This window comes from Micropterus dolomieu, linkage group LG14 (assembly GCF_021292245.1).
Source record: "Micropterus dolomieu isolate WLL.071019.BEF.003 ecotype Adirondacks linkage group LG14, ASM2129224v1, whole genome shotgun sequence".
NCBI classification, from domain to species: Eukaryota; Metazoa; Chordata; class Actinopteri; order Centrarchiformes; family Centrarchidae; genus Micropterus; species Micropterus dolomieu.
Genome location: NC_060163.1, coordinates 27,493,039 through 27,515,718, shown reverse-complemented (window position 1 = coordinate 27,515,718; position 22,680 = coordinate 27,493,039). Strand labels below are relative to the sequence as shown.

The 22,680-nt window shown below is 46.7% G+C and overlaps 1 protein-coding gene across 15 annotated transcripts in view; it reads left to right on the top strand.

Annotated features, from left to right (window-relative positions):
- LOC123982800 (rho GTPase-activating protein SYDE1) overlaps positions 1–20,813 on the top strand; it is a 22,817-nt gene extending 2,004 nt beyond the window's left edge. Inside the window, exons 2-16 of one of the 15 annotated variants that reach the window (XR_006828070.1) lie at positions 8,694–8,989; positions 9,786–10,299; positions 10,468–10,809; positions 11,835–12,030; positions 12,986–13,149; positions 14,074–14,193; positions 14,294–14,382; positions 15,361–15,498; positions 15,736–15,862; positions 16,490–16,665; positions 16,854–17,118; positions 17,262–17,558; positions 17,760–20,060; positions 20,128–20,154; positions 20,194–20,813. Coding sequence is in view for 3 of the 15 variants with exons in the window: in XM_046068645.1 (XP_045924601.1) it covers positions 8,694–8,989; positions 9,786–10,299; positions 10,468–10,809; positions 11,835–12,030; positions 12,986–13,149; positions 14,074–14,193; positions 14,294–14,382; positions 15,361–15,498; positions 15,736–15,862; positions 16,490–16,665; positions 16,854–17,118; positions 17,262–17,558; positions 17,760–17,950 (2,915 nt within the window). In the remaining 12 variants the exon portion in view is untranslated. Of the gene's footprint in view, positions 1–8,693; positions 8,990–9,785; positions 10,300–10,467; positions 10,810–11,834; positions 12,031–12,985; positions 13,150–14,073; positions 14,194–14,293; positions 14,383–15,360; positions 15,499–15,735; positions 15,863–16,489; positions 16,666–16,853; positions 17,119–17,261; positions 17,559–17,759 lie in introns of all 15 variants that reach the window. The other 14 variants (XR_006828069.1, XR_006828068.1, XR_006828062.1 and 11 more) reach the window with 14 other exon arrangements.
- Positions 20,814–22,680: the final 1,867 nt, after the last annotated feature.

Genomic DNA, 22,680 nt, shown 5'->3' with positions numbered 1-22,680 from the left:
CTCTGCTGGTACCGAGTCTGCTGGTAGCAAGTTACTGCTGAGTACAGAGTCTCTGCTGGTACCGAGTACAGAGGCTCTGCTGAGTACAGAGGCTCTGCTGAGTACCGAGTCTCTGCTGGTACCGATTCTGCTGGTAGCAAGTTACTGCTCAGTTCAGAGTCTCTGCTGGTACCGAGTACAGAGTCACTGCTGAGTACAGAGTCTCTGCTAGTACCGAGTCTGCTGGTAGCAAGTTACTGCTGAGTACAGAGCCTCTGCTGGTACCGAGTCTGCTGGTAGCAAGTTACTGCTGAGTACAGAGTCTCTGCTGGTACCGAGTACAGAGGCTCTGCTGAGTACCGAGTCTCTGCTGGTACCGAGTCTGCTGGTAGCAAGTTACTGCTGAGTACAGAGTCACTGCTGAGTACAGAGTCTCTGCTAGTACCGAGTCTGCTGGTAGCAAGTTACTGCTGAGTACAGAGGCTCTGCTGAGTACAGAGTCTCTGTTGGTACCAAGCAACTGCTGAGTACAGAGGCTCTGCTGAGTACAGAGTCTCTGTTGGTACCAAGCAACTGCTGAGTACAGAGGCTCTGCTGAGTACAGAGTCTCTGTTGGTACCAAGCAACTGCTGAGTACAGAGTCTCTGCTGATACCAAGTCTGCTGGTAGCAAGTTACTGCTGAGTACAGAGTCTCTGTTGGTACCAAGCAACTGCTGAGTACAGAGTCTCTGCTGGTACCAAGTCTGCTGGTAGCAAGTTACTGCTGAGTACAGAGTCTCTGTTGGTACCAAGTCTGCTGGTAGCAAGTTACTGCTGAGTACAGAGTCTCTGTTGGTACCAAGCAACTGCTGAGTACAGAGTCTCTGCTGGTACCAAGTCTGCTGGTAGCAAGTTACTGCTGAGTACAGAGTCTCTGCTGGTACCGAGTAAGCGGTAGAGAAGGAATACTTGATCCGGCCTGGCTGCAGGTTCAGATCTCTGCTGAGTACCTATTCACTGCTGAGGACAGAGTCTCTGCTGGTACCAAGTCTCTGCTGGTACCAAGTCACTGCTGAGTACAGAGTCTCTGCTGAGTACTGAGCCTCTGCTGAGTACAGAGTCTCTGCTGGTACCGAGTCTGCTGGTAGCAAGTTACTGCTGAGTACAGAGTCTCTGCTGAGTACCGAGTCTCTGCTGGTACCGAGTACAGAGGCTCTGCTGAGTACCGAGTCTCTGCTGGTACCGAGTCTGCTGGTAGCAAGTTACTGCTGAGTACCGAGTCACTGCTGAGTACAGAGTCACTGCTGAGTACAGAGTCTCTGTTGGTACCAAGCAACTGCTGAGTACAGAGTCTCTGTTGGTACCAAGCAACTGCTGAGTACAGAGGCTCTGTTGGTACCAAGCAACTGCTGAGTACAGAGGCTCTGCTGAGTACAGAGTCTCTGTTGGTACCAAGCAACTGCTGAGTACAGAGGCTCTGCTGAGTACAGAGTCTCTGCTGGTACCAAGCAACTGCTGAGTACAGAGGCTCTGCTGAGTACAGAGTCTCTGTTGGTACCAAGCAACTGCTGAGTACAGAGTCTCTGCTGATACCGAGTCTGCTGGTAGCAAGTCACTGCTGAGTACAGAGTCTCTGTTGGTACCAAGCAACTGCTGAGTACAGAGTCTCTGCTGGTACCAAGTCTGCTGGTAGCAAGTTACTGCTGAGTACAGAGTCTCTGCTGAGTACAGAGTCTCTGCTGAGTACAGAGTCTCTGCTGAGTACAGAGTCTCTGCTGGTACCGAGTACAGAGGCTCTGCTGAGTACAGAGTCTCTGCTGGTACCGAGTCTGCTGGTAGCAAGTTACTGCTGAGTACAGAGTCTCTGTTGGTACCAAGCAACTGCTGAGTACAGAGTCTCTGCTGGTACCAAGTCTGCTGGTAGCAAGTTACTGCTGAGTACAGAGTCTCTGCTGGTACCAAGTCTCTGCTGAGTACAGAGTCTCTGCTGGTACCAAGTCTCTGCTGAGTACAGAGTCTCTGCTGAGTACAGAGTCTCTGCTGGTACCAAGTCTCTGCTGAGTACAGAGCCTCTGTTGAGTACAGAGTCTCTGCTAGTACCAAGTCTGCTGGTACCAAGTCACTGCTGAGTACAGAGTCTCTGCTAGTACCAAGTCTGCTGGTACCAAATCTCTGCTGAGTACAGAGTCTCTGCTGGTACGGAGTCTGCTGGTAGCAAGTCATTGCTGAGTACAGAGTCTTTGCTGAGTAAAGAGACTCTGCTTAGCCTCTGCTGAGTACTGAGTCTCTGCTGGTACCAAGTCTCTGCTGAGCGCTGAGCCTCTGCTGAACAGAGTCTCTGCTGTGTACAGAGTTTCTGCTGGTACCAAGTCTCTGCTGAGTACTGAGCCTCTGCTGAGTACAGAGTTTCTGCTGGTACCAAGTCACTGCTGAGTACAGAGTCTCTGCTGAGTACAGAGTCTCTGCTGAGTACAGAGTCTCTGCTGAGTACAGAGTCTGCTGGTAGCAAGTCACTACTGAGTACAGAGTCTCTGCTGGTACCGAGTCTGCTGGTAGCAAGTCACTGCTGAGTACAGAGTCTGCTGGTAGCAAGTCACTGCTGAGTACAGAGTCTCTGCTGGTACCGAGTCTGCTGGTAGCAAGTCACTACTGAGTACAGAGTCTCTGCTGGTACCGAGTAAGCGGTAGAGAAGGAACCCGTGATCCAGCCTGGCTGCAGGTTCAGATCTCTGCTGGTACCGAGTAAGCGGTAGAGAAGGAAAACGTGATCCAGCCTGGCTGCAGGTTCAGATCTCTGCTGAGTACAGAGCAACTGTAGAGTACAGAGTCTCTGCTGAGTACTGAGCAACTGTAGAGTACAGAGTCTCTGCTGGTACCAAGTCACTGCTGAGCACAGAGTCTCTGCTGAGTACAGAGCCTCTGCTGAATACAGAGTCTCTGCTAGTACCAAGTCACTGCTGAGTACAGAGTCTCTGTTGGTACCAAATCTCTGCTGAGTACAGAGTCTCTGCTGATTAGTGAGTCTCTGTTGGTACCAAATCTCTGCTGAGTACAGAGTCTCTGCCGGTACCGAGTCTGCTCGTAGCAAGTCATTGCTGAGTACAGAGTCTCTGCTGAGTAAAGAGACTCTGCTGAGCCTCTGCTGAGTACTGAGTCTCTGCTGGTACCAAGTCTCTGCTGAGCGCTGAGCCTCTGCTGAGTACAGAGTTTCTGCTGAGTACAGAGTTACTGCTGGTACCAAGTCTCTGCTGAGTACTGAGCCTCTGCTGAGTACAGAGTCTCTGCTGAGTACAGAGTTTCTGCTGAGTACAGAGTTACTGCTGGTACCAAGTCTCTGCTGAGTACTGAGTCTCTGTTGAGTACAGAGTCTCTGCTGGTACCAAGTCACGGCTGGTACCAAGTCTCTGCTGAGTACAGAGTCTCTGCTGGTACCAAGTCAGCTGGTACCAAGTCACTGCTGAGTACAGAGTCTCTGCTGAGTACAGAGTTACTGCTGAGTACAGAGTCACTGCTGAGTACAGAGTCACTGCTGAGTACAGAGTTACTGCTGAGTACAGAGTCTCTGCTGGTACCAAGTCACGGCTGGTACCAAGTCACTGCTGAGTACAGAGTCTCTGCTGGTACCGAGTCTGCTGGTAGCAAGTCACTGCTGAGTACAGAGCCTCTGCTGAGTACAGAGTCTCTGCTGAGTACTGAGCCTCTGCTGAGTACAGAGTCTCTGCTGAGTACTGAGCCTCTGCTGAGTACAGAGTCTCTGCTGAGTACAGAGTCTCTGCTGGTACCGAGTCTGCTGGTAGCAAGTCACTGCTGAGTACAGAGCCTCTGCTGAGTACAGAGTCTCTGCTGAGTACTGAGCCTCTGCTGAGTACAGAGTCACGGCTGGTACCAAGTCACGGCTGGTACCAAGTCACGGCTGGTACCAAGTCACTGCTGAGTACCGAGTCTCTGCTGGTAGCAAGTCACTGCTGAGTACAGAGTCACTGCTGAGTACAGAGTCACTGCTGAGTACAGAGTCACCTCTGAGTACAGAGTCACTGCTGAGTACAGAGTCACTGCTGAGTACAGAGTCTCTGCTGGTACCAAGTCTCTGCTGAGTACTGAGCCTCTGCTGAGTACAGAGTTTCTGCTGGTACCAAGTCACTGCTGAGTACAGAGTCTCTGCTGAGTACAGAGTTTCTGCTGGTACCAAGTCTCTGCTGAGTACCGAGCCTCTGCTGAGTACAGAGTTCCTGCTGTTACAGAGTCTCTGTTGAGTACAGAGTCTCGGCTGGTACCAAGTCACGGCTGTTACCAAGTCACTGCTGAGTACAGAGTCTCTGCTGGTACCGAGTCTGCTGGTAGCAAGTCACTGCTGAGTACAGAGTCTCTGCTGAGTATTGAGCCTCTGCTGAGTACTGAGCCTCTGCTGAGTACAGAGTCTCTGCTGAGTACTGAGCCTCTGCTGAGTACAGAGTCTCTGCTGAGTACTGAGCCTCTGCTGAGTACAGAGTCTCTGCTGGTACCAAGTCACTGCTGAAGTACAGAGTCTCTGTTGGTACCAAATCTCTGCTGAGTACTGAGCCTCTGCTGAGTACAGAGTCTCTGCTGGTACCAAGTCACTGCTGAAGTACAGAGTCTCTGCTGAGTACAGAGTCTCTGCTGAAGTACAGAGTCTCTGCTGAGTACAGAGTCTCTGCTGGTACCAAGTCTGCTTGTACCAAGTCACTGCTGAGTACAGAGTCTTTGCTGGTACCAAGTCACTGCTGAGTACAGAGTCTCTGCTGGTACCGAGTCTCTGCTGGTACCAAGTCACTGGTAGAGAACGAACACGTGATCTGGCCTGGCTGCAGGCCTGGCTGTCCTTTATCAGCATCACACTGTCCAGCTGTATGCAGGCTAACAGTTCCCCGTGCTACCAGTCTTTGTGCTAAGCTAGGCTAACATTTAAACAGTAGATGTACCATTTCAAGCGTGTCACCTGGATTTCTGCAGAAATTGGTAATAAAATGTGATCTGATCTTCATCTGTGTCACAACAGACAAACACAGTCTGCTTAAACTAACTCCACACAAGCAATTATATGTTTTCATGTTTTTATTGAACAAACAGTGCAGGGTGGAAATGTATGTGAGTCCTTGGATTTAATCACCAGTTGACCCTCCTTCGGCAGCAATAACGTCAAACAAACATTTCCTGCAGATCAGACCTGAACAATGGTCAGGAGGAATTTTGGACCATTCCTCTTTACAGATCAGTTCACCTCAGTCGGGCCGAGGTCAGGACTCTGACTAGGCCACTCAAGAAGGTGTATTTTCTTCTGCTGAAGCCGTTCTGTTGTTGATTTACTTCTGTGCTTTGGGTCATTGTCCTGCGGCATCACCAACCTTAAGTTTCAACTGGCGGACAGATGGCCTTACATTACCCTGCAGAATGTTTTGATAAACTTTGGAATACTTTTTTCCGTCAATGATAGCAACCCTTCCAGGCCCTGAGGCAGCGAAGCAGCCCCAAACCATGATGCCCCCTCCACCATACCTCACAGTTGGGATGAGGTTTTGATGTTGGTGTGCTGTGCCTTTTTCCTTCCTCTTTTGCAAACTTCAGACGTGCAGCAATGATTTTTTTGGACAACAGAGGCTTCCTCTATTGTGTTCTACCATGAACTCTATTCTTGTTTTTTTTTACATATCATAGAGTTGTCAACAGAAATGTTAGCATGTTCCAGATATTTCTGTGAGACTCTAAGATCCTTCTTAACCTCATTGATCATTCTGCTTTGTGCTCGTGCAGTCATCTTTGCAGGACGGCATCTCCTATGGAGAGCAGCCACAGTGCTGAACTTTCTCCATTTATAGACAGTTTGTCTTAAAGTGGAGTGATGGACATCAGGACTTTTAGAGATACTTCTGTAACCCTTTCCAGCTTCATGCAAGTCAACAATTCTTAATCTGAGGTCTTCTGAGAGGTCTTTTGTTCGAGGCACGGTTCACATCAGGCAATGCTTCACGAGAACAGCAAAATAATTTGTTTTTATAGGGCAGGGCAGCTCTAACCAACACGTCCACTCAGAACTCCTCCGTCGCAGCAGACAAACTCAGCGACCCAGGAGTTCTGATCCACCGTTCTGACGCTCTCCATCACTCTGGATCTTACGACGTCGCTGTGTGAAGCACTGGAATCTGATTTGAGCGTCCATACTGAGGTGCACCTGTGAAACCCGACTGGAATCGCATTTCAAACCAGCTCCAAATGTGACTCGGATCCAGATTTTGTGGGATTTTGTAAAATCAATCCGGATAGATTGTAAATGCCTGCAGACTGATTAGTAGAAAGAGTTTAATTCCCCTCCATGTGTTTCTGTCCTTCCATAGACAGAATGAAACGCTGAACTGTTTTTTAAGCTTTTACACATTTCACCACGTTTCTCAGAGCTGCTCAGTCACAGACCGTCTGTAATCTGGAAGGTTTAATGTTCAGCTTCCTGCAGACGGACTGGGTCAGCTGACCACTTCCTGTCATTAGACCTGTGTGTGTGTGTGTGTGTGTGTGTGTGTGTGTGTGTGTGTGTGTGTGTGTGTGTGTGTGTGTGTGTGTGTGTGTGGTTACTTCCTGTTTATCTCTCCCTGATGATGTGATGTCACAGTAAGTTGGACTGAGTGAAGATTCAAGACACACACACTCAGTATGAAACACAAACTGTTCAGGACGCCATCGACTCTTAAAGCTCGCCTTGTCTGTGGATCATGCTCTGTGTGTGTGTGTGTGTGTGTTGCTGACTGCAGTCTTTGTGTGTTTCTGTGTATTTTAAGACTAGTGAATAGTGAATAGACAGCAGTGTGTTTGGCCTTAAACACAGAGTTCATTGACCTCTGCAGAGTCACAGCTGTTTATTCACCCCCCCTTCTCTTTTCTCAGGTTTCTAAAAAAAATAACAGATGATTTATTATTATCACACACAAACACTCACAGTCCTCTATCAGCTCCTCTTTAGCTTCACTGAGATGACAGGAAGTGGAGGTCGACCTCTGGAGAGTATCACTTCCTGTCTGGTCCTGTAGCCAATCACAGCAGTTTGAGTTTCAGGGAGTAGCCACTGACCACAACCTGCAGACAGACTCAGAGAACAGCTAGTAAACACAGTGCAGCGTTCAGCAGCTACACAGCCAGATATTTCCACTTCAGAGCTAACACAGAGAGAACAGTGGACTCTCCTTCATCAGGTGACACATGTAACACCAAAACAGACTCCAGCCAATCAGAGAGCAGGATTATCTAAAATCACCACCTGTGTGATATTAAATCAGCTAACAGCGTCATCAGATTCACTAAAGCACAAACACACAGAGGGTTTATTCATGCAGCTCAGGCAGACAGTCTGCACGCTGTGTATCACGAGGACACACACACAGGAAGCAGAGAGCTGGAAGACATAAATCCAGATGTTCAGGATGTGAGACAGTCAATCTGGTTATAATTGCTGCATTAAAGTTTCCAGTGTGTTTCACCAGTAACAGTTGATGGGATTACAGCTGATCAATAATGACCAGCGTGTGCAGCAGGACAGGCTGACATCTCGGACCAGAGTCCAGACTGATGCTTCATTAGCTAAACCCCCATCTGTACTGTCCAACCCGTTCTCAGTCGTCACATATAAATGCCTGGTCAGTACCTCTTGCTGTCAGTTTGTAACGCTCTGGGGGAAGCCCTGTAAGGCAGGTGAAGGATATTTAACAGCAAAGTCAGAGTAAGGACATGGTTGGGGTGGAAGGTGGGCCAGATATCGGACTTGCACCCAGGAGACCATTGTTCGTTTGCCGCTTGAAATAAAAGGTCAAATGTTTTTAAGTCACATAGTTACTTTAACCCAAACCCTGGTCTTTTCCTAAACCTAACCAAACTATGACGTTTCACAACTTGCCATTAACTGTGCATTGTTTTGCAATATTAAGAAGTACTTTTATTCTGAAAGTCTTAACCGGACGTTGCATTTTTATTCTTGCCATCTTTAACCCTAAATGTCCAAAAACGACAGTAAAGAGTACCCAGGACGTTAAAAAGCAACGCCAAGGGCACTTGATCAGGCGTCGATATGTGAATATATGGGAATGTGTGCTGTGACACTCTGTGGTTTCATAAACACAGCACAGAGAACATCACATTGTATCGCCTCAGCCAGGAACGCGAGTCAAACCCAGTAAGTTTAAAGCCGAGGCTGCTGGGCAGGGAAGCAGTAACATATCCTGTTCATTCACAGCACATTTCCGATCAAACCTACAGACACAGACTGTGGAGGCTGCTCAGGTGGAAGCTGAGGAGATCTGCACTGGTCAGTCACCAACAACACCACTCAGAAGTCAGTAACCTGATAAGGTTCTGGCTTTTTCACTTGTTTAAACAGATTTCGAGTTCACCGATGTGAGCATGTGTGTTTGCGGCTCAGTGGTTGGTTGGTTGTAGTTTAGTTTTTTTCTGTTCCAAGGTGTTTGTGTTGACTGAAAACTGATGGACATGATCTAGGTCAGTAAATACATTGATGTGTTCTCCGGTCACGAAGGAAGCACTCACATGCTGTAGTTTTGTTTTTAACAAACTGCCACATAGGAACCAAAAGAGTGAGACAGCAGCAAAGACCCACAAGACAAGTAACTCACCACTGAATTCCTTCTCTCTCCCTCCTCAAGTTTCTTCACACCACACGCAGGATTTAATCCAACCATGAGAATGCTAATAGCAGCTGTGTGTGTGTACTCTGCAGATGTTCCAGTAAAGAACGACACTGTGCTCCAGACGCCTTCATCGTCATCATCATCATCATCACCACCGATGACGACAACAAGACCTCCACCAGCAGCAGACCCTGACCCCCCCTCACCCCCACATAACCACATCACAGTTGCTAAGAAACAGTCGTGGGCACGGCAGGGCTCCGTGGCACCGCCCAGCATCCTGCCCTCAGGTTCTGCCCCCAGACCCTCTGACCGGGAACGACCATCAGGGACATCCCAAGATGCATCTGGGCAGGCCTGGAGTCAGAGACTAGTACAGCATAAGGTACAAGATGGTTCTTTAATTCCCTGTGATTAAAATTCATTTATTTCATGTAAATGTGTTTCAGGCCAGTGAAGACTGAATTCTTGTTCTTGTTCTGGAAGTTTGACCAGTATTTCTACATGTTCTCCCCTCCTTATCCTGCTCCTGGTAGTTTGACCCCTCCTTGTTCTGTCCTTTTAGTTTGACCATGTCTTCGTGTACTCCTCCTGGTAGTTTGACTCTTCCTTCTTGTTCTGTCCTTTTAGCTTGACCATGTCTTTGTGTTCTCCTCCTGGTAGTTTGACTCTTCCTTCTTGTTCTGTCCTTTTAGTTTGACCATGTCTTCGTGTACTCCTCCTGGTAGTTTGACTCCTCCTTCTTGTTCTGTCCTTTTAGTTTGACCATGTCTTCGTGTTCTCCTCCTGGTAGTTTGACTCCTCCTTCTTGTTCTGTCCTTTTAGTTTGACCATGTCTTCGTGTTCTCCTCCTGGTAGTTTGACTCCTCCCTCTTGTTCTGTCCTTTTAGTTTGACCATGTCTTCGTGTACTCCTCCTGGTAGTTTGACTCCTCCTTCTTGTTCTGTCCTTTTAGTTTGACCATGTCTTCGTGTACTCCTCCTGATAGTTTGACTCCTCTTTCTTGTTCTTGTTCTGGAAGTTTGACCAGTATTTCTACATGTTCTCCCCTCCTTATCCTGCTCCTGGTAGTTTGACCCCTCCTTGTTCTGTCCTTTTAGTTTGACCATGTCTTCATGTTTTCCACCTCATAGTTTGAGTCCTCCTTTTGGTATGACTCCCACCTCTTGTTCTGCTCCCAGACAGAGCAGTGTGGCGACAGGGTGAGTGTTAGTCTGGCCTGGGATATGACCAGCACCCCCTGTATTCCTGTCAGTTCTACGGCAGTCCACCAGGAAGCTCCCGAGCCAGCAGGGGCCCCCCCTGACGTGCCCGCTACCTCTGTCAGCACCAAGTCTGGCCAGCGTGCGTATCTGCAAAGTCTGGATCGCAGCAGCCGAGCCTGGGTGCTGTCTTCAGGAAAGATCCAGGCTTCAGATGAGGCCTATAGGCTTCAGGAGGATAGCGGCAGCAACATCTGGTACAACCCGATCCCTGAGGAGGAGGATGCAGGAGGTCCACACAGAGAGGAGGAGATATGGAGGAAGAGGGATGAGAGCGGGGACGGAGGAGCATCAAAGATTCCCGGAGATAAAAGAGCAGAGCCCGGACGAGTGTGGGTCGGGCTAGCAGAGAGTCGTAGCAGTGACTGTCTACTGGAGGGCGCCAATCCAAGTGTCAGCCACCATACTGATGACATCACAACAGAAAACACAGGTAAGAAGACATGACTGCACCTACTGATTCTACATTTCTTCTTATATTGTGTTCAGTTTCTCTTACATACCACACCACACTGTTCCAGGTTTTCACTTAATCTGATTGAAATTACCTAGGTCACTCTGTTGGCCAACAGTTTCAGGAAAAAGTTTCTCTCTCCCTCAGACTCCCAGCCTTCAGACTCTAGCCCCGCCTCCCAAAAGAAAGTGGGCGTGTCTGGTAGTGTGATTGACAGGCTGAGGTCTCCTGGTACAGTGAGGAAACTCTCCCTAAAGATGAAGAAACTTCCTGAACTGCGCCGCAAACTCAGCCTTCGCTCCTCGTCTCGTGCCCTTCGCCAGGGAAATGACAGCAGAGGGGGTGGGGATGAGTCAGCCAGTAAAAATACATCATCGTCATCTGCCTTGTCCAACCAGAATGTGATCAGCAGATATCACCTGGATAGCTCCGCCCCTCCAACCAGACCGCTGCGACGATCATCAAGAGGGCGCTCCACCAGTAAAGGAGGTGAACTGTCAACATGTTTGTAACAGGTCTAACAATGCCTAGAGGGACATAAACATTTATATATTTGAAAAACATTCATTTTTCAGTTTTATATTATTCATACTCTTTTAGTTTGAGCATAACTTTGGCTGATCTGCTCACATGGGACAGGCCCTATGGAGGCTACTCTGGCAGCTTGCTGAAGTAGCTGTATTTGGGAGTAAAGTAAGAATGTTTTAAAATAAACGTTTTATCCAACACATTCTCATCTCAATGCGTCATAACTGACGCTTTTAGACAGCGTGACAAAGGGTAAGGATTTTACGCTAAAGGTACCCTTCAGCGTCTGTATGAAACGTCCCCGTTTCTATGTTGCAGCAACACAAGGGAAGCTAACCCTACCTGTTAGCTGTAGGGTTGACATGCATAAAGTCAGTGAGTTAGGTTTAGGTAATAACATTTCTGATAGTTATGGTAAGGGTACGGGCTTCGAGGGGCTGTCAACACCTTTAACACAAAAGTACGGGATGCCCCTGAGCGTCTCAGAGACGCACCCGGTGTGTCTCACACAGACACTAATGGTACCCTTTAACTATGTTTTGTCACTTTTTCTGATTCGTTGGTATTGGACACCCTGAGATGAAAACGGGCTGGATTTTTGTCAATTAACAAGGTGGTGCAGTGGTTAACATTTTCGCCTCACAGCAAGAAGGTCTGGGGTTCAAACCTTGGTCATCCCCATGTTCTCCCCGTGTGAAACGTGCAGGTTAATAGGTTAATATAAACACACAAAGAAATTTGTTTAAATTAGACTGGGATAATTAACTTACACGTACGCGGCCATGTGCACAGGCATAGAGTTTAGAATTTCCATCTAGACTTCCAGCAGCTGGTTCTTCTTGGTGGGTGTTGTCTTAATCCTCTGGAGGATGTCTTGGGCCAGAGGTTTGAGCCCGTTCACGAGTCCTGGAGCAAAGCATGAACCTGCTCACAGTATGATCCCATCAGTTAAACAACCAGAATGTAAACGTTCGTCTTCCTTTTAGGTTATCTTAGTGATGGGGACTCCCCCGAGCTGCTCCCACGGCAACAGGCCCTTCCCCTTACAACTTCCCAGGAAACGGCATGCGACGTCAGCTCTTTCCGATTGTACGTGGGCTCTGATCCACAACGATGCAGCCAGCGGGTGACGGGTTTACTGACTGTCCATCTGATGGGCCTGGAGGAGATGAAGACCAGCAGGTAGGAATGCATAACCACCACACCTGGTACTAGCTAAAGCTGGTGATACACAGAGCAACGGGCAACGTTGCCGTCAATGGTAATGAGTAAAGATTATTACCGTAATCCCCTTCCCCCATCACTCCACGACCCACCCAGCACCATCGCTATCCGTTCAAAACATAGTCGGACTTGCCACTAGCAAATATTGCCCAGCAACATTGCTCAAAAAGTTGCCCCGTGTATCATCAGCTTAAGAGCAGCTAATATAAGTTAATACTTGCTAAACGGTTGCAGTTGATTATTAATTGAATTTCCCACAGAGCTCCTGGAAGTAAATGATTGATGATATGTATAACAAGTAGAAATGTGACTTCAGTTTACTTTGTTTATACATTTTAAAGTTACAGGAACAGACATTTCTGTTCAAAGCTGCCAGTTTTTAACTGCAGTCCCTGGGCAGCTGTAGGGCTAGGATTAGTTCTTCCTGTTTGGAAGCTTTCTTGAATATGATAGAAAAATGTATTATTAGTAACAGTAACTTTTCAAAAGAGGCTGCATAAAGAAAATAGATGTTTTATCTGACTGTTTGCACATTGTTGGCACATTCTACCAAGACTGTGTCGATATAATCTTCAGGAGTGGAGAAGTCAACTACGTTAATATTTTGTAATGATGATTCGACCAGGAGGGTTTCATTCTAATCCAAGAGCTCCAACTGTGAGTCACTGAACATTGTCTATAAGAAAAATGAATGTGGTTTTACTGCAGGAAGCAGAGCTGTTTGAAATAGCTCCTAACTCTTTACAACTCAGTAATCTTCAGTGGAACTGTCGTTTTCCTTGTCACAGTTATGTTCAGGACACCAGAGACCAACAAGCCTCCCCTGTTGTTGGTTAAGATGCTGAAACACGTTGGGTAAAGATGGCTCAGTTTTGAAAAGTGACTCCCTTTCTGTCCCTGTCTCGCCTCTCAGGTCAGAGGACAGTAAGGAGGTCTTCCTGGCCATCCAGATCGACGGGGTGACGAGAGCGAGGACTGCCCTCCTGACGCTGCGAGGCTCCGCCCTCTCATTAAACCACGCCTTCCACCTGGAGCTGGAGAGAGCCCGGCAGCTTCGGATAGTGGTGTTAACACCAGGTACTGCTGCTGCGTGCAAAGTAGTTAGTTATCAATGGTACTTATTCTACCACCGCAACTATAGCCCCTTTTCCACCGCATGGAACCAGCTCGACTCGCCTTTGTTTGGTTTTCCACTGTGGAAAAGTTGTACCTGTACCTGCTTCCAGGTACTTTTCTTTGTATCACCTCCGTCGAGGTTCCACAGAGCAGACTGCTGATTAGTCAGAGAGAATCGTCACTATTCACTGCATCATTATTGCGTGCGCCGGACAGAGGCCAGCGACAGAAAGTTGAGCTGGTACTGGTAATGAAAAAGGGGCTTATGACTTATAACTGCCAGCACTACTGCTATTAACTTCAACCAGATCACCACAACCTGCGGAGTATCTCAGTAATGACAGGTTTGTCCTGATCTCATTTCTGTTCCTCAATCCAATGACCCTGTAAGCTTTCCTCTAGCGCCACCCTTAGGAAAAACTTTAAACGTTTAGCTCCAGCACTGTTAGCGGAAGGTTCAGCTGGTTACATTTTGGGTCCGGGTCCTGGTTGGTAAAATGCCAAGATTCTCCAAGTTTGACACAAACACATGATTTTTCTCACAGCTTTTGATTAGCAAAGAGCAATTTAGAAAACATTGATGTTAGCAGTTAGCAGTTAGCATCACTGGAAGCAGAAAACAGATTATTCAGTATAGTTCCATAGTGGCTAAAATGAACCCTTTGGTTGTTGTCTCTACTGTTACTTACTTGTTACTTATGTATTTCTACACTGTATGTTGTTACTTTTACTTAAGCTGAAGATCAAAGTACTTATGTCAAAAACAAATGTTGAAAAGTGCTCTGGGATTTGAAATGATTCAGATTTGATACATGCAATTGAACTCAAACTAAAGCTTCTTGAAATCCTTTGTGTGATCAGTTTTTTATGTATTTCTGTCTGCAGCCAATCCACAAGCAGTGGGCGGGTCTAAATCAGGGACAGATCAGGGTCAGACTTCAGGTGGTCCAACCAGAAACCGAGTCTGCTGTCTGGGTGGAGTCTCCATCCCTCCACTCTTTAAAGGTTCACTACACTTCAGAATTTTACTAATTCACCATTTCTGTTTAAATGTAATGTAAACGTAAATTCTGCTCAAACATTAATGACCATCCTTTTCTCTCAGGGAGTCGAAGTCAGCAGCTCTGTGTGAAGTTGGAGCCCAGAGGTCTTCTTTATGTCAAACTGTCACTGCAAGAAAAATGGGACACACAGGTACACAGTGAAACTACTAGAACTGCCAATTAAAGTGGTGAACGCAACACTTCAACAGCTCTACCAAACCACTCTTAATCATGACTCAGCACGATATGGCATGTGCGTACAATGTGTGGGATCATTACTAAAAGTGCATGTACACAGCTGCAGGCAATGTTCCCTTTATAAATCACTGTCCACCTGGAAATGTGTGCATGTGGATCAGCCTCATGTCTCGCCCTCTACATGCCCACATTCAGCCATAATTGGTTAATGCAAAGCACCTGCTGAATGTTGATGCATAGAAATTGCAGATCGACGGCTCTTTACTCTGAATCAACATGGAAACAACAAGAGACTGCAGCGAGTGGCAACATGCTGCTGCTGCACTTAATGCAGTGACTTCATTGTAAAATTAAAAAACTGGTCAGATCTTAAGGTGGAGACAAAAAGAAGTGCATTCCAGCATCAGAGTGTGTCTGTGCTGGTGTGGGGCACGGAGGAGGAAGACACTGCCATGGAGACCAATTCTTTTACGCTATTTGATGTTATCTTTTCTACAAACGATGATCATTTCATCAGTTATTAACGTGGTTGAAGAGAAAAGGACTCTCGTGTGTCAGCTGTATATTCACACTTGTTATTGGGGAAAGGCCACCAGACTTTCCGGAATCTTGCCACCTGCCATATCCTGGCATCAACAGCTGTGGTACTCCACAACTAAGTGAAATTAAATGTGTTAGAGGCCTCTCACATTTAATTTCAATGTTCACTAGCTGTGGCATCAATTTCCTGTCTCCAAAGTGTTCTCATGCACGGGCGTTCACGTACAGGTGTGCACATTCTCCGGTCAGGTTTGTTTTTATAGATCAGACCCCACTTTATGCATATGTAACTGTTATAAATTAGGCCCCTGAGCTGTGGAGACCTCATCACAACTGTAACCAACATATTTAATTTAATCCTTCTTGTAATTGTATTACTTTCCCCCCGCAGCCCAGCACTGACACATCAGTGCCTTCTAATGTGTTTGGGGTTGAACTTCACCATCTAGTGGAGAAAGAAGGATCTGCATCCCCAGTCCCTCTACTGATCCAGAAATGTGTGGCAGAGATAGAACGAAGAGGACTGAAGGTATCTATCTATTTATAGCTTCGGTGTGTAAATCTGCCATCCACCCCTGCAGAGATCTGGCATTCCAGATCTGGCAAATCCTGGTCGCAGTACCAGGGTTTTCTTAGTAGAGGTGCCCCACACTTGGTTGTGGTCCATGTTATGCCATTTATCTTAATCCCTCCAGTGTACTTTGTCTTTGACCACCTCTAACCACTGCTTAACTAGTGCTGAAGACCTTATCTGTGTGTCTGTCAGGTGGTGGGTCTGTACAGACTGTGTGGTTCTGCTGCGGTGAAGAAGGAGCTCAGGGACTGGTTTGAGAGGAACAGTTCAGCCGTGTGCCTCAGCGAGGACCTCTACCCTGACATCAACGTCATTACAGGTCAGTAAAAACACAGCTGGTTGACTCAAATCTGACCGTAACTCTGAGGAGGTGTGGTTTAGTGCGACTCGTTTCGCAGCCACTAAGGTCTTTTCTAAGTCATCAAGATCGGGTTCAAGTTGCGTCACAGTCAGGAAGGTCTCGATGACCTAATCAATAATGCAAAGTGTGTCTCAGAAAGTTCTGATTAACCTTCACACTCTTAAACTGATGATACACGGAGCACCTTTAGAGCAATGTTGTTGGGCAATGTTACCATCAACACCTCATCACCACAGCAACCTCCTAGGTGTAAAACACTACTTGGCAATAAAGATTAATAATCTAATCCCCTTCACCCAGCACTCCTCCACCCGCCCCGCCGCGATCCGTTCAAAACATACTCGGCCTTGCCACTAGCAACATTGCCCAGCAACATTGCTCAAAAAGTTGCCCGGTGAATCATTAGCTTTACAGTTTGTCACACAAGTAGGAACTTGCAAACACTGCAGGTGTTGGTGCAGGGACGGACTGAAGCTGCAACGTGATCATACATGACTTAAACCCGATCCTCAGGACTTGAACTTGACCTTGATTACTCGTTGACTCGTACTTTTCCTGATTGTACTCAGAACTGTGTTTTCTCAGGTATACTGAAGGACTACCTGCGGGAGCTGCCATCTCAGCTCATCACCAGGACTCTGTACCAGGTTGTCAGGGAGGCCATGACCCTACAACCCCCACCTTCCCCACCTGCAACCCCAGATCCTCAGATGGCCCAGAGCACTGTGGAGCTGCTGTCCTGTCTGCCACATCCAGAGAGGGTAACACAGAGTACTACTACTGGAGTACTACTGCAGTACACTAATACAGCATTCAGAGGGTCCCACTGTCACACAGGGTTAAATGCAAACTTTCATGTCGAAGCAGGTTCTTCTTCTGCCACATTTCTACATGTTCCGATTCAGAGCAGAGAGAAGGGTTGACTTACGTTTTCCGTCTCTCTCTCCAGGCCACCCTGTCTCTCCTGCTAGACCACCTCAGCCTGGTGGCGTCCTTCAGCTCGTCCAACAGGATGACACACCAGAACCTCGCTGTCTGCTTTGGCCCAGTGCTCCTCACCCCAACCCAGGAAGCGTGGAGGGGGGGAGGAGGAGGCGCAGGGAGGGGAGGAAGAGGAGTGGGGAAAGGATTCGGTCATGGTGAAGAAATAGCAAGTGCGGTGGATTTCAAACGACACATCGAGGCGCTGCACTACCTGCTGCAGCTGTGGCCAGGTGAGACCGGAGGAGCTCCAGAGCAGGAGACAGTGGTGGAAGTAACCTCAACATCCACAAGCTCCACCCACTTACACTGACACTCAGGTACTCGTACTTACCTTTAAAAGGTGTCACTTTGCTGTTCATGTCTTGTTCCTTAGTGCCGACCCATCGAGTCCCAGCAGATGATCACATCAAAGTGTCCCCGCCTCCCTCCCCAGCCCTCACCCATAACCCCCTGCTCCAGCAGCAGCATCGGAAACCTGCGCTGCGATTGGCTCTGCCCCAGAACCCAGAGGAGGTGGTGGTGTCACGTCGAGGTCGAGGCGGTCTGGCCCGGCTGGAGAGTCCGCCACCGATCAATCGGTACGCCGGAGACTGGAGCGTCTGTGGACGAGATCTTCTGTCCGGACAGGAGGCTGATTATGACGAGGTGGCAGGAAGTGAGAGTGACGGAGGTAAACAGATGAGCAGGAAGGTTTGTCAAACGTATTTCCATTTCTTGACCCAGTCGACGAAGACAACCACACCTGACGTCACTGGAAAACATCGTACTCACCGCACAGTAGAAACGTTTATTTGTTCCGGTGGTGTGGACGAGTCGATAGAGTTTGAAACAAAGAGAAAACTAGGTTTTCATTTTGTTGTTGCTGTTTCAGGCAGCGGGGATGAAGAGGAGGAGAAGAAGGAGGCGTGGTCGTCAGGAGGAGGAGAAGGAGGAGGTCTGTATGTGGATGAGTTCCTGGATTTCGACGCTCCATTTAACTGTCGACTCAGCCTAAAGGACTTCGACACTTTGATCCACGACCTGGACCGAGAGCTGGCCAAACAGATCAACATCTGTCTGTAGGAGGAGGAGGAGGAGGTGGTCTGTTCATCAGTCAACTTTCTTCTTCTTTAATTTGATATCAACTTCTAAAACTTTCTCACATTCAGAAGTCAGAGTCTGAAATATTTTTTACTTAATTCCCTGATTTAATGCTTTGCTTCAAGGTTCCTCAACAGTCCCAGGAGTATCAAACAACTACAACTCTGTTACAGCAGACTGACCTCAAATCAGCTGCTAGTTTGACCTCTGACCTCCTCACGGCTTCCTCTGATCGCTGAAGCTGAAGAGACTCCATCAGGAAACCAGACTGAAACCAGCCAAAGAAAAATAATCTGCGTATTTTCTTGTAAATTGTTGACATGTCTCTATTTTCAGAACGACAGTTTTCTCTAATAATAACTTTAAATTCCATAAATTCACCTTTATGAGATAAATGTGATGTGAGATTTGGAAGTTGGTGAACGTATGTCCATCAGCGGGAAGTGATGAGTTTAACTCAAAGACAAGATGGATGCCGTTCTCAATGTTTCCTGCTGGTCAGCATGGAGGATGAGCCCCAGTCTGTGCCAAAAGTCTAAATCAAACCAGATTAATTTATTTTTCTGATCCAAAGATGAGCGCAGCTTCAGAGTTCATATGAAGGAGAGGTTTGAGCCACACTGTCGGTTCATAACCTTATTATTATTAATGTACAGATGTTCTGATGATAAAGACCTTCTGAAGTCACACAAGTGAAGTGAACTGTGTTGTTCTGGGTATCAGGGTCGGATCATGCCGGAGTGAACCGGGGCTGTTTGCACTGTTGAAGCCATATTTTCACTTGCTGTAAGTTTAAGTTGAAGAGCACAACCTGCAGTCAGAGTTCCCCTCACTCCGATCAGTTGACATGTGTTTATATTTATTCTCCTTTCTTTGAGAGACCTTTGAATTTGCTGCGATGTGACATCTGCAGAGCTCCTGAAAGGTCCCAGTGGAAATGTTTTTCTGAACTGTCGCGTTTCCTCACAGGATCTGAACCTTGTTGTTCTGTCAGATGTGCAGGAGGATACTGGAGTTGTGGTTGCAGCTGCTGTCAGACCTCTGGCTTCTTCTGAAAATATAGATCAGAAGGAGTAAAAAATGAATTGCCAAAGAACAGAAAAAAGAAATCCCGCTGTGATCTTTTCAGGTATTAAGGTAGTCTCAGCAGATAGTCAGCTGTTTGTGATGAAAAGAAGCTTCAGAAAAATGTTTCAGGGGTCCATGGCTCCATATAAACTCTGACTCCGCTGGCTGTGTTTTAGCATCATTAGCATGTAGCAGTAGCACGTAGGTCGACTGTTTGTAGCTGCTTTTATCTTTAAAATGTCAATGATGACCTGAAGGGAGAGTAGGAGGAGCTTAACATACCACGCCCACTGCATCTGTTTTCATCTGAACAGACAATAAATATCTGAAGTTTCACAACATTTTCAAACTAAGAAAGCTCAGGAAGAAAATCATGAAGCATGTTGAGCTGAGCAAACGAACACAAATCTTGACTTGTGCAGTAACGATGTTTAGATTCTGTTCTGTTGTTGGTCGTGTTAAAGCCATATTCCTCCAAACGGGTTTGCAGGTATCTGTCATTCCTGCAGGTTTCTGTTGGTCCTGCAAGTTATTGTCACCCCATGCCAATATGATAACGCTGCATTTTCAGGACCCCCGCAGTCCTGGGACCACAGTTCTAGGGCCGCAGTTCTTTTGAGACAACGGCATCTAGTGGATTGTTGATGGTAATGCACAGCAACACGAAGGATGTTAACGCTGTTAGCTGTAGGGTTAACCGGTCATCATGCATATAATGATCACCCTGTGATGGTTAGGAGAATTGGCTTTGGGGCTGTCAAGAGTAACATAGCTAGCTGGCAGTATCAAAGAAAGAAAGGGTCCTACAAATGCATTTCTGGTCCGAAGATTGCGATCCTGAAACTGCAGCCTCTGGTACTGCAGCTACATATTAATCCCCCTCGCAGGTTTCTGTCACCCCTCGTAGGTTTCTGCTGGTCCTGCAGGTTTTTGGCGCCCCTTGCAGGTTTCTGTAGCCCCTCGCAGGTTTCTGCTGGTCCTGCAGGTTTCTGTAGCCCCTCGCAGGTTTCTGCTGGTCCTGCAGGTTTCTGTAGCCCCTCGCAGGTTTCTGTCGCCCCTCTGGTCCTGCAGGTTTCTGTAGCCCCTCGCAGGTTTCTGTCGCCCCTCTGGTCCTGCAGGTTTCTGTAGCCCCTCGCAGGTTTCTGCTGGTCCTGCAGATTTCTGTAGCCCCTCGCAGGTTTCTACTGGTCCTGCAGGTTTCTGTCGCCCCTCGCAGGTTTCTACTGGTCCTGCAGGTTTCTGTCGCCCCTCGCAGGTTTCTGCTGGTCCTGCAGGTTTCTGTAGCCCCTCGCAGGTTTCTACTGGTCCTGCAGGTTTCTGTAGCCCCTCGCAGGTTTCTGCTGGTACTGCAGGTTTCTGTCGCCCCTCTGGTCCTGCAGGTTTCTGTAGCCCCTCGCAGGTTTCTACTGGTCCTGCAGGTTTCTGTCGCCCCTCTGGTCTTGCAGGTTTCCTGAGCAACAGAATGATGTGAGCTGCAGCCGGTCTTCAGTATTTTCATGGTACAGAGTTTCTAACTGTGATGTGTTTGTGAAGCCACAGAACGAAGAAGATGCCATACTCAGTGTTAACGATGATGTTGTTGTTTTGATGTTTTCTGTTTGTCGATATTTGACAGTATTATTTTGTTTTGCACAACTTCAATAAGCACTTATGTTTTTTATTTTGTTTCTATGCAGATGATGTAACCAAAGTGTTGAAGCACAGTTCTTGTTGGAACAGACCTGTCTGTACAACTTATTAACCTGACCAACTATTAAACACATTATTATTATTATTACTACTGACTGGATACCTGTTTTTATCATTAGCTGTGCTGCAAATTTCTGTTTGATCACTCTCAACAATCCCACCTGGGAAGAAGTGCTCTGAGTGTTCTGAGACCAGATGCAGTTTAATGCAGATACAACGACGCGTTCATTAATCATTAAAAACCATAAACTGAGATTATGGAAACATTGCAGATATTTCCATTTTATTTCAACAATACTGTTGGACTGAATTCAGGGAAATATTGATAAAGTAGTTCAAATGTAGCCTACATGTTGTCAGGGGGTCCAGCCTTCAGACAAGTTACTGTAAGAAACTACATGAAACGATCTGCAAAGTCTGCGCTGCTCGCAGTAATTATAACACTACATGTGTAAAGACATGGTGTTACCTAAACTTAACGTCTGTTGGGAAACCTAGCCATTGAACTCAGTTTCCCATAATCCTCCAGGATTTCACACTTAGGTATGATCTCCACTCATGCCCCCAGGACATTTTCCATTAGGGGTGTCCTGTGTGATGTTATTTTGAGGGGCGTCGCGGTTCCTCGTGGGTCTTCTTCAAGTACTATTTAAAAACAACATAATGTTTTTTGTATGGTTCATCAATGTTGATAAATGATCCGAACTTTCCGCGAGGTGCGGACAACTCGGCACAACACCGGTGAAGTTCAGGCTCCGTCTCTACAGCAAGTTCCTCTTCTGCCACTACACACACTCACACATGCGCTACCTTGAGGGTTAGGGTTACAATTCTGGATTTATTCACGCACTTTAACGACATTTATTAAAAGCTTCTTTTCTTTTTTAATTTTTTTTATTTACAGCATTAAACGTTGAAATGTATATTGTAACAGGCTGTATATTAACTTATTGGGAGAAAACTGGTCGTTCTATGTAAAATCAGACGTTGAGCACACCCATATCGCCACAATGGCGTGATCCTTGTTTCACTGCAGAGCTTTGACTGTGAGACTGACAGTCGAATCAGGCTCCAAATCTTTGACTATTCAGGGTCGGCCCTAATAAACATATATATATATATATATATAAATTTATATAATTGAAAGTAGCTTAGATGTAGTAAACTACTTTTGCCATGTTGCTGTAGCTTAGCTCACTATATTTTCCAAGTAGCTTGCCCAACACTGACAATGATGGGTCATGACAATAGATGCGATGTGATTTATTAATTATTATTATTTCATATTTCTATCTGATGGTTTAGCAGACGTTTCTCACTGACTGGATGGATTCCAACAGGTGGATGAGACGTGTCACACAGCGTCCCGGTGGTGAGAGACTGATTACAATGATCAGATGTTCTAAAAACTAACAGAACCATAAAACCAGACTCTGACAGCAGAACCTTAAAAGGGCACTGTGCTCTGTGATCATGAAGTCTCTATGCCCTCAGTGCTGTCTGACAGGATTCTCTGACCTGCTGTGGATCCATTACAAGTCTTCTCTGCAGCTGCTGCTGTGGGACTACCATCCGCAAATAATTACAAAGCTTTTTTTTTTTTAGTACCGGTAATCTGAATGTATTGATCGATCAGACAGTAGTTGTTGTAACAGAAAGCAGACGTGTTTAGCTGCATTCAGGGAAACACGTTTTGCTTTAATGTTGCACCAGTTAGACGCCGGTCTCCGTTACAGGCGGTGCATTTTATAGAAACAATGAGAACAAAGTCTAATTTATTCAGATTTACCCGCATGGGAAACAGGAAAAGTATAGGGTAAGGGAAAGTATATGTAAATGTGCTGAAGTGAAAAGTACAATATTGGCTTCTAAAATGTAGTGGAGTAGAAATACTTAAGTAAAGTACAATTACAATACGTACCCTACTTGAGTAAAAGTACATTTCACCACTGTGA